At 42.9% G+C, this 11283-nt stretch overlaps 1 protein-coding gene across 3 annotated transcripts in view; it reads left to right on the forward strand.

The window, feature by feature from the left end:
* Positions 1-11283, forward strand: part of GRIP2 (glutamate receptor interacting protein 2) — a 126113-nt gene that overhangs the window by 74362 nt on the left and 40468 nt on the right. For all 3 annotated transcript variants that reach the window (XM_019504907.1, XM_019504905.1, XM_019504906.1), the window contains exons 13-14: positions 4160-4305; positions 5004-5084. In XM_019504907.1, the coding sequence (XP_019360452.1) occupies positions 4160-4305; positions 5004-5084 (227 nt within the window). The remainder of the gene's footprint in view (positions 1-4159; positions 4306-5003; positions 5085-11283) is intronic.

The following is an 11283-nucleotide window of genomic DNA, read 5'->3' on the forward strand; positions in this document are numbered from 1 at the left end:
GGGGGGGGGGGCGGCAGCAGTATTCTGCCTGCTAACTCCAAGATAACAGAGCCTTGTGCTTCCACCCTCAGGGGCAGTTTCTCAGCTACGACCAGCCTCCAGTTTCATTCTCATGCTGTCATTGCCCCTTGCAGAGTGGGTGGGCATCTGTGCAGGCACTGAGCTGTGTGAGGTTTGTGTCAGGAAGGTGGTGTTCTTGCATACTAGGTTGGTGCTCTTGCACACCACTTAGCAGTTGAACCTTTCCAGTATGTGACGCTGCTTTGGTTTTTCCCTCCCTTACCCCCTGGGGAGCCCTCTTCCTAATGTGATCATAGCATTGTTCTCCCCAGCTGGTCTCACTTAACCCTCTCCTCTTGGTCTTTCTTCCTGTAATGGGATGTGGCTCAGTGCAGCTCAGGTGAGCAGAGTCAGTTCCAGGGATGGCTGCTATTCTTTTGAAGCAGTTGTCTTGCTGTGAATAGCTGCTGAGTGAGGCTCAGAGCAGCTGGCTCTGGAAAGCTGCTTGCTGGAGCTGGCTGCTGTGGAATGATGAGTGAGAATCCAAGCAAAGGGGAGAGGGTTTGATTCCTAGCTCTGCCACAGCACTTTGTCTCAGGTCAGTGCTTCACACCAGGTAGCAGCACAGGGCTGTGTTTAGAGAGCATCTTTCAATTAGTGCAGGGAAGAAAGTAGCTTCTCCTTTTTTCAGGGAGTTCAGCTCAGCTCTCCTCTGTTGTCTGCTTTAGGTTACTAGGTGGCAAATGTTTTCAAGGAAAAGGTGCCCCTACCGTTGGTTTTTAGCTGATGGCCTCTAATGGTTCACCTTCTCCATCAGTCACTTTGCTTATTAGGGGGTATTTGAAGCCTTTGGACTCAAAATTGGACACTGATTCAGAACCCTGCATCAGCAGCTGGAGTGATATAAGTCTGTTTTCCTCTTGGCTGGCTCCCTGTACAGCTTTCATGTTGCCTTTGCTTTATGCCTGTTCTCCTCTGCCTTGGGAAAGTCTGTGTTGCTGAAGCAAACAAGATACTCACCCCTTGATCCAGGGGTACTGTGTGCATGGATAGTGGTTGGCAGGATCAGCCCCATGGAGACTGCATTTCCTAAGAAATGAAGCATGTCAGTGCTACAACCAGGAGAATACAAAGCTGTTGACTCAGTATCCTGCTCCCACCATGAAGCCAAAATGCAGTAAGAAGCCAAAGTCCATGAAAGTGTTTATAAGAGTATTAACAAGGCACTTCTCATTTCAGCTTCTTCACTGAGTGGGGAAGAAGGTCATGGCTTCACCTCACAAAGTTTCATAAATTTGTGAAACAAGAGTGTAAAATACCATGATCAGCTCAGTCTAGTATTAAAAGAAATAAAATGCTTCTGACATGACACAGCTATTTTGGAGCCACACTGGGAAAAAAATATCTAAAGTTAAGCAAACAAACCTGAAAAATTGCACTTCCTGTGAGTGGTGAAGATGTAAGCTACTTTCTCGATGAGACGAACTGCAGCTTCACAATTGCTCGTCTCACTGTCACTGGGTAATAATAAGGCAGTATCTTTTGATCATGAAGTTATTTGATTCTTTCTTTCTAAGACTGGCATATTGCAATAACAGCAGAGCCCACAATGGGGAAAACGGTACCTCTGTCACCTCTACTGTAAGTTTTAGACCATTTGTACATGCCATGTTTTTTGCCTTTTCTTGCACTGCAGTGGCACAACTATTTGCACAAGTGGGTTTTCTGGATGCTTTAAAAGTCTTTCTGGTGCATTCAACTAAAACTCCTCGGACTTAGTTTAGTTTGGCTTGCTGCAAGTGTAAACGTCGCAGCCGTGAATTCACTGTGTCCAAACACAAAGGCACTCAAAGACGTGTAATGAGCCTCTTTGTCCACCAAATGATTCTGTGACTTTTTTGTAGTTCACCCCTTGGAATTGCTGTTGCTTTCAAATTGCTTCTGCTTTTTTTTTTTTTTTCTCTCTTGTGCCACATGCCAGCTCCCTGCTCCCACAGCTGTGTGGCACAGCACGGCATGGGATGGGGGACCCTGGGCTGGGGGCATAGCATGGGACCATCTCACTTTCCTGCAGTGCTAGCCAAGGACTGGGCTTAATTCATTCGAAAACCTACTGCATGCAAACACTGATGCAACGTTCCAAAATAAACTTAAATTTCATAAACCTATTTAATTTAATGAGGATTAAACCCCGTGACACATACAGGAGCTCTTACCCCCTGGGGAGCCCTCTTCAGTCCTAAAGGCTAAAGTTTTCAAATGTATGCACATGCATGAGACCACTTAAGCATCTAGTTGATTGCACAGCTGATTGATACAGTATTTATTCATAATCATAAGACACAGGTGTGTTCATCCCAATCAGATAAACTCTTTAAATGTACATTTTATAACATGAAGAGACATTTCCCCATGGATGATGCAAAGTCAGACAGCAAGGAGCATACAACACCAGCTTAATGCACTTCACCCACAAAATCACTTCTGGATTCCCTCTCCCAGCTCATCCATATCCCAACTTGCAGAGGCCAGAGCAAAAAGAGGGGCATTTTTCTACACCCAACTACCAAGTGTGTTCTCTTGCCAGTGCGGCTTTCTACTGTATATGTATGGCTTGTTTAAAGTAGTAGTCATTTCCTCATCTCCCTTGACTATGGCACCATCATAGTCTTAAACCATGGTGCTATGGGTAACATGTTCTCTTACAATTAAATATTACTTTAAGTGGTGTGGAGTGAGCTTTGTGGTAGTTGAGATACGGTCTGTCTTTTGTGATGCATCAGTAGAAGCTCAGGCAGATGAAGGGGTTGGTTGGATGTCATACAATAGCAGGTAAAGATTCTAGAGTCAGATTTACAATAAGGAGCTTTGAGGGGCCCAAAATGTGCCAGTGGAGCAGTACGTTTCTCCCAGTGCTTCCTACTGAGACAAATTTGGAGTCCCCTTACCTGAATGAGGCAACTATAAATTCTGAAGTTCTGCTTCAGGGCAAGCACAACAACTGAACAGGAAGGTGAGAAAAGAACAATTGTAAAATACTGCTTGTGCTGAGTCCTCTCTAATCATCGAGTAATAGTTAGGTGTGGCTATGAGAAGGGTTTAGGCTTTCCATCACCCACTAAACAATCATAAAGAATACTGCATTCATGGCCCTGTGGAGTCATATGCCGGGATAGATGACCCCTGTCACATGGCTCAGGGCCTTTCTGTTGTTACAGCCATGGGGCTTGTTTGGGAATGAATTGCTTCCTTCTTGAAAAAAATCTGCTCTGCTGATATGCACAGATGAAACCCACAGCACAGAGCCTCTCTGCTACAGCTGTACAACTGCAACCTAACTTTGCAATTCATAGGGTGCTTCCAAATGTAAAGCTTTTTTTCCTTACAAAAAATAAAATAAGTGACATCACAGTTTTATAATGGAGGGATATCATACCATAATAATATTGGCCTTTTCAAGGCAGTTAAACAGTATCAATGTACATTTGGCTTCCAGAAATGCAATTACAAGGGATAAATGATTATCCAATTTGCTGAGACATTTCGGCGAGTTCATTGGATTGTAGCTTCAATATTAGCCACGTATTAATCAGAGGACTTTGTAATTCTCAGTGCCATTAGTATGGGCTGGAATGGACTCGGTCACATGCATAGAGAGCAGCGTACTATTGGATATGGATAGAGAACAAGGGTAACTAGTTTACCCTCACTTTTATCTCTCATGTCACAGCTGGGATGATGATTTCTAGAGGTGGCAGGGAACAGTTTTGTGTTAATTGCAGCAAACTGAGAAGAACTGCTTACTTGAGAGTAGAACATGGCTGAGCTAAGAGTAGGCAAACCATTAAAAGACACATCTGAATTTCTGACGTTTTTCCTGGTGTTACTAGATTCCCTGCACCATCTTGTGCATTTTAGAACTCTGTGTGTGTGCGCATGCACGCATGCATGCGTGCGCGCGCGCATGCGCGCGCACACACACACACACACACACACGCACACACACACACACACACACACACACACACATATTTTGGTCCCATTCCTATAAGCTGTCATCAGCTTTAGTGACTTGAGATGTGCCTGGTAGAGGTAGTTTATCGTTGTCTATTGTTTTGTTTTGTTTCTCTCTCCCTCTCCATTTCAATCTGGACGGCAGATGTGGGCTGTTACAAGTAGGAGATAGAGTACTTTCCATCAATGGCATTGCAACTGAAGATGGGACTATGGAGGAAGCCAATCAGCTCTTGCGTGATGCCGCTCTTACTAATAAAGTTGTGCTGGAAATAGAATTTGATGTGGCAGGTATGTCACTAATGAATTTGTCACTCTCTTGTTGCCTTCAAAAAATGTTCCAATAGTTTATCATTAGCTCCAGTGCAGGGAAAGCCTGTTCCAAAAATGCACCCTGCCCTTGGTAAGAGGAACTGGTAGAATCAACGTGAGCTAGGAACAGAGATATGTACTGACAGGTTAAATCTATGCATCTATTTAACAAACTCCTCTGCATGGGCATGCATGCTGTGTAAGTGAATAATAATATTTTCTTTAGATAGTTATGCATTTAATTGTAGAGAGAGGTAGTCCATAAAGTGCCACTGTGACCTGCCTTCTGCTTATGCATTTAATTCATAGGTTCACAATAGCGAGTCACCAATCCTATTAGCTGCTACTAGGGTTTGGATTTGACATGTAAAGATTTCATGTCTGCTTTGGCACAGCTGCCTTTGACCCTTTGAACCTAGCCATACTGTGGCCCTGAATTGTATTTATGGCTCTACAATATCTGCATATTTCAATAAGTCAGCTTTTTCCTAAAAACCCTGAAGCTGTTGGTGACAAGAGTACACTGAATAGATGATATACTATGCTGCATTACAGTTTTTAAGACCAGTAAAACGCGTTCAAGCTAATTTTCTCTTAGGTTCAAAGTAGTCCATCATCATAAATGAAAACTCTGTCCTTTCCTGCGCTTACTCTCATCTGTGGTTTGTTTTTTATAGAGTCCGTCATACCTAGCAGTGGTACTTTCCATGTTAAACTGCCCAAGAAAAGAGGTGTGGAGCTTGGAATTACGATCAGCTGTAAGTATTGCTTAGACAGTCGTTACAGCAGCTGGCAGTAGCAAGAACCACTGGCTTCCAATCTAGCTTTTCAGAAGGACACAGTAAAGTGCAAGAAAATTATTTAGTTTTTAGTGGCATCTACAGGGCTTTAGGCTTACATCAAACTGAATGGTCCTTGCTTCAAGGAGTGCCGAGTTGAAAAGAAGAAAAAAGATACGTGACAGATGAAGGAAAGGTAGACGACACAAGTAGGATATGAGTCTATCAGAGATGATGTATTTTGATAATACAACACTCCCTTATGTATCGACTGCTCATAATTAGTCTGCTATGTGTCTTTTCAGCTAGATAACTGAAGATGCTGTGGTACAAGTAGCACCTGATTCCCGTTCTAGTTCCTCGTTCGCTGGATTTGCATTAAAAGTCTTGGATGAAATCCTCACACATTGTTGATGGCAATGACCAAAATGCCCCTTGATTTCACTTCTTACTACTTCATACTTTTTTACATATTGCGTTTTAAGGCAGATTACAAAGTGAAACTAAAGTGAATGTTACTAGAGAGAAATGTAAAACCTGAAGTGTTATATGGAGGGGGGGCTCAGAGGGGCTTATTTGGCATTGGATACATCTGAAGGCAGAAATACCATTAATTTTTAAACAAAAGATTTCAGTGGAATATTTTAAATGGCATAAAATGCTTCTGTTGGTGGGTTTTCTACAACCTCTATTAGGCATATAAGGCTGGAAGGAGACCCGTACACCATCGTTCCAGCCCCCCCTGTGTTTTCAGGCAGTTGTTAACCAAAAAAATCCTCCAAATCACCAGCACTTCCCCTACAATGGAATATAAATATTTGCCTAAAGTATTTAAGCGCCCCTCAAAACTGTTTTGCTATTTCAATGTTTCACCCATAGGCTATAATGGGGAATCATGAAAATGCCTTAAATTTTTGTCAATTCTTGCCTGATTCAGATAAACATTGCAGGGATAGTAGCCCCATCCGAGGGCTCTGGGGTCATGCCTGACTCCTTCCAGGGGTGTGAACCCCCGGATCTGCATGCCAGATGAGAGGAGGCTGCTGCTGCTGCCTGGGACTGGTGCTGGGTGCAGACCTCTCCCAGCGCAGGGGAAGATTGATGCTGCCACTGGTCCCAGGTGGCAGAGGCAGCTTCCTCTCATCCAGCACACAGATGCGGGAGCCCGTGGCCCCATGGAGCTCAGCCTGGCAGTGGGAAGTGGGGAGAGCCAGGGCTGTGCTCTACCTCTTGCCACTGGGCTGAGCTCTGTGGGGCTGCGGAGCCGCTTGGAGCACAGCCCTGGCTCTCCCTTGCCCTGGGCCACTGGACTACTTCAAAACTTGAAACGTTTCAAAATGTTTTGAGTACCCTTATTTCGTTTCAAAGCTATTTCAAAGCTTTTTGTTTCTTTTTGATTTTACTGTTTCAAGCTCGAAACACATCAGCAGCTTTGAAACAAAACACCTGGCGAAATTTCGCACTGCCCTACTGAGTTGTAGCTTGGTCGCTGAATGGGTGCAAATAAGTGAGGCTTATTGCATTGGTAGCAGTGCCAGACTGGATAGGGAGACAAGCGTGGCTTAATTGTATGAGGTTTGTTGCATACCGAGCAGGAGTGAGAGGCTGGCACTTGTTCCCTCAGTGGTGGTCCTGGGCTTGGGACCAAGTCAGTACTGATATACCCATTGTCTGTCATTCGGATTTCCTTTGTGGAGATATGAAGGTCACAGAAGTCAGCTTCACCCTTCCACTCATGAGTGCTGCAGTAGAAGGGTTCATATTAGTTCTGTGACCGCTGTTACTATGGAAAAGTACCACAGAGAGTCTCTTCTATTTCTCCCTGGTTTGGAGGGATATGTTGGTTGTGAAGCTTAATTGTTTGCAAAAACCTCTGTGGTATTCAGAGAGGTGTCGGTGAATGTAACTGCAGAAAGAGATTTTAGACACCCTAATTTGGAGGACAGGCTCATAATGACTTGTCTCCGTGTTTTGATTGTCAGAATGTGTGCCATGAAGCACCCTCATCCATTTCAGGCTACTTTCAGTCCTAATGACATACTTAGGCTCCTATAGACTTTGTTTAAATCTCCTCCAGATTAAAATCTATGGCAGTAAAAAACCTAACGGTTGTGTTTTATGTGTATTCGATATCTTGACCTCTTAAAAGAAGTTAAACGTTTGTTTTTAGCCTCAGGAAAATTCTGGTTGATTAGACGAAGGAAATTTTTCTTAGCCTATGAAAAATGTTTTCCCCAGGGAAAACATTGTATGATTCACTGTAGGGTGCAATTTTGTTCTTGTTGCTGTTAAATGGGTATTCAATCTGTCATTCGTTTTAACAGTACATTAACACTTTATATAGCATATAATTTTGAAACTACTTTATAAACTTTAACCAATCCATCACAGTGCCCCTATTGGAGCACCATAGATGAGTCTATGTTGTGTTCCACTTGAAGCTGACAGAAGCAGAGCCATAGATTGTGCCTTGGCCACGGTTACTAATGGGACCGTACTCAAGGCCAAGGTTAGAACTTGTGCCCAGACAATATCTTTCGTGTTAATAACGGGTCCACTAGGGACATATTGACCAGTCAGAACTGGCCAAATCGTATTTTCTCTCTGGTCTGCCTTCCCCATTAAAGTTGCAGCTTTAATTATGAATTGGGAACTGTTCCACTCTGGCACTTTTCCGGAAGCAAAATATTCTGTCATGGTCCAGCGTCTAAAGATTTTGAAAATAAATAGACATGTGATGGCATAAATATCCTGCTAGAAGCATTTATAATTTATGAACCTGCCATTAAAGTTAATGAATGATAGAGGAAGAAGCCAGTGTTGTGTATTTTATTTTGAATGCTACTTCCTTGTCATTGATTCAGGTTTACTTTTTTTTTCTCCTTTCACATGTAGGTATCCCTAGATTATTGGGCTTTTTTGTTTCGTTTTTGGTTTTCCCCCTCTTTATGAATGTTTGCTTTCATAAGTGCACTCTGATGGCATTATTACAATTTGTTTAATTACACATGGGCAAAACATTGCTTTGTCTCAATCGATAATGAAAGGCATTTATAACCGGAGGAAGTGCTGATGCGTGCACTGTGTGCTCACGCTCCTAGGAGGGGAATAATTTACCAATACGAGTCATTATGCATCCTATTAAAAACACAAAACGGACATGTGTTTTGAGCCTCTTCATCCATCATATTGTAAACAGTGAGATAGCCAAAATCCTAGCAGAGGTGGCAAGAGACCGAAAGCAATTTATAAAAAGTAAATAACGATATCGATCATCTCGCCTTTTTATCACTGCCCAGTCACCACAGCCAAACGCTAGTCTTATTTTGAGTTCTTTCCCCCACAATGTCCTCCTCCTCACTTCACCAACTGTTGATTTATGGAGCCTGCTCTTGGCCCCTGGAGTAGCCTTTAAAATGTCTTCTGTGCTGCTAAACGCACTGAAAAGTATAGTTTAAAGTTGAAAATATATGGGCCTTGTCTACCTGAGAAAATAGTGCAGTTTGAACTAAATTAGTTTGCCTCGGCATTCATAAACCAAGATAAGAGTGTCCACAGCAGACCAGTGTGCCTCTTTCAGTAAATCAGTTTGCATCTCTCTGTGTAGATCTATCTGTTTTAGTTGCTTTCTATGATCCTCGTTTCTGTAGCAGCTGAACTGTTTCTCCCATTTTTGCAGTAGGAAACTGAGGCACAGAAAGGTTTTATCTACAATACAAAGCTGCAATGCTTTATCTAAGCTGGCAGAGTATAGTTAAAGCCCACGAAAGCCAGCCGTCTAGCTGGAATAGATATACAACAATATAAAGGTGCTCTGTTACTAGTACAGGTATTCTCATACACGAAGAGATTGCAAAGGAACCTTATATTTGTCCATAGTAGGGCTTTTATTTAATAAACAAAACAAAAAGGATTCCTTGGTCATTTGAGGCTCAGGTTTTGGACCAGTCTTTCAGCTGATCCAGTGAAATCAGGACAGCTTTATTACATAGGCAAAATAATGCTTGTTCAACAAAGGATCCTGGCCACCACTTTACCAGTTGATAGGTGCTAACAAAGCAAATGAAGCAACCAGAGAAGCAGAAAGGGGATCAGTGCAATTGGTGATCAAGACAAATCTGCATTCAGGATTGGGAAATGACATAATGCTTTCTTTTTTGGCCTTATAGTTTCCCTCTGCTGCCTATGCACGAGCCTAGGTCCTGCCTAAGCCCCTCTGGGATCTAGAAAGCAAGAGAGAGCAGTGCTTATGTGCCTTTAGGATCCTGATCAGGCAGGCAGGCTCAAAGCATGCCTAAAATGATTCTTGCCTCTGAGCGCTTTCTAAATATGAGACAAAAGGTGAGAACAGACTGATTGATAGGGAAGCGTGAGGAAGCAACGAGATATATTGGTTAGCTTTGCTTGCCAGCCATTGGCAGGGGAGACTTTTAAGTGGGGCAATGATGTGGCTTGGTAGATGTGCACAAGAGGCTCCTCTCACAGTTTTTGTGAACAGCCTCCAAAGACACAGATCACCTAAGATGCATCTTTGGGTGTCTTGCCATACAATGTTACCTTCTATCCCCCTCCCACCCCCCACCCCCACCTCATCTTTCAGGTTGCCATCAAAAACAGGGTGGTAGGTCTAGTTATATGAAAACACATTCTTGACAACCTTCTTGGAATAGGCTCCTTTCTCTCTCTTAAAACACTGTGAAGTTAGGCTTGCATTGAAAAGGGGGCCAAATTTAACAGTAGTGAGATATAACAGGGTTATAATAGAGGTCCCCTGTTATGGTTGGTTTCGTGGTGGAGAGAGGTCACTACTCAAGTCAAGAAATGAACTGTTTTTCCTCTTCACCTTTTCTATCACTCAGTGAATTAGAACAACCAAACAGCCTCTCAGTTTGTTTGACTTCCAGCTGTAAATTGAACTAGAAAGCACTCAATCTGCAGATAAAAGATGCATGAAATGAAAAACGTGCATCAATGGGTTGTCAAAGAGATGCTGTGAGGACAGCTCCCTTAGGTTCTCCTGCACTCAGCAGAAACACTGCTACCGCACTGTCGGATCAATCAGGTTTGATTCTTTCCCGTCTGCCCTGAATATTATGCTCAGCCCAGTGAGGCTTGAGCACAGCTTTGCCACCTTTTATACAGTGAAATATAGAAGGGTTTGATCAGGCAGGGAAAGTACCTCCTTAAAGATGACCAGCAAAGTTTTTTGTTTTTGTTTTTTTTCCCCCCCTAGAAACCCACATAATAGTACATGTTTTTAAACTCCTAAAATACATTTATTATAATGTTGGGGATTTTTTGTCTTATTCCTTTGGATTTTGCTTTGGATTCTTTAATCTCGGAAGCTCATGCAAATTCAGTTGCTGTGAAATAGTGACATCACAAACCTTATGGGCATGTTAATCATTGGCTGTAATCTGAGATGCTCGTAGACTGTACAACTTTTGCCCTCCCATGCACACTCTTTGCTGCAAGGCACTAATCATGTCAGCTGAGGCCATGCAGCAGCTGTAACCAAGACAGGATAGCGGGGTGTAAGTATGGAGTGTGATCAAGTGACAGAAGAATGCTTGTGGCAAAAGGCTGCTACATGAATAGCAATGAGGTTACAAAGGGTCGATTCATCAGCCCTTTCTGGGATTTTCTAAATAGGGACCACAGCCTATAACTGACCATAAAATTTCGGGCTTTTCCGAAAATGAGGGAGATATTGGGTCTCCCTTGACTCTCGGTCTCGGATATGCAAAAGATGTTCGGCTCACCTTTCACTGAAGCACCTGTCTGTCTTGTCAGAAAACAGAAGTTCAAGTCATAGCATTGAATGGGTTCCTACCTTGTCTAAATTAAATGTTGTCTTTTCTCTGGGTTTAGCTACTCAGGTGGATTTGTAACCATCCTTTCCTGTGCTGTCAGTGGCTGTTTCCATTCTACCAAATACCTGAAGCTTGGGGGAAATGGCTTAAAAGCCACCAGGGTCTAATAGATAACTACAGCACTATGAGTGAAATCATAGCCCCATTGAAATCAAAAGCCTTTAACTTGAATGGAGGATGGATCTCACTGCAGCTGCATACTATATGCTGTGAAGTTCAAAATGTACAGGTCCACATTAGGCAAACGTATCTAACGTACCATATTTTCTTGCATGCAACATGCATCTTTTGCTCCCCCCCCCCCC

This window comes from Gavialis gangeticus, unplaced genomic scaffold (genome assembly GCF_001723915.1).
Source record: "Gavialis gangeticus isolate Ggan-Ray unplaced genomic scaffold, GavGan_comp1, whole genome shotgun sequence".
In the NCBI taxonomy this organism is placed as follows: Eukaryota; Metazoa; Chordata; order Crocodylia; family Gavialidae; genus Gavialis; species Gavialis gangeticus.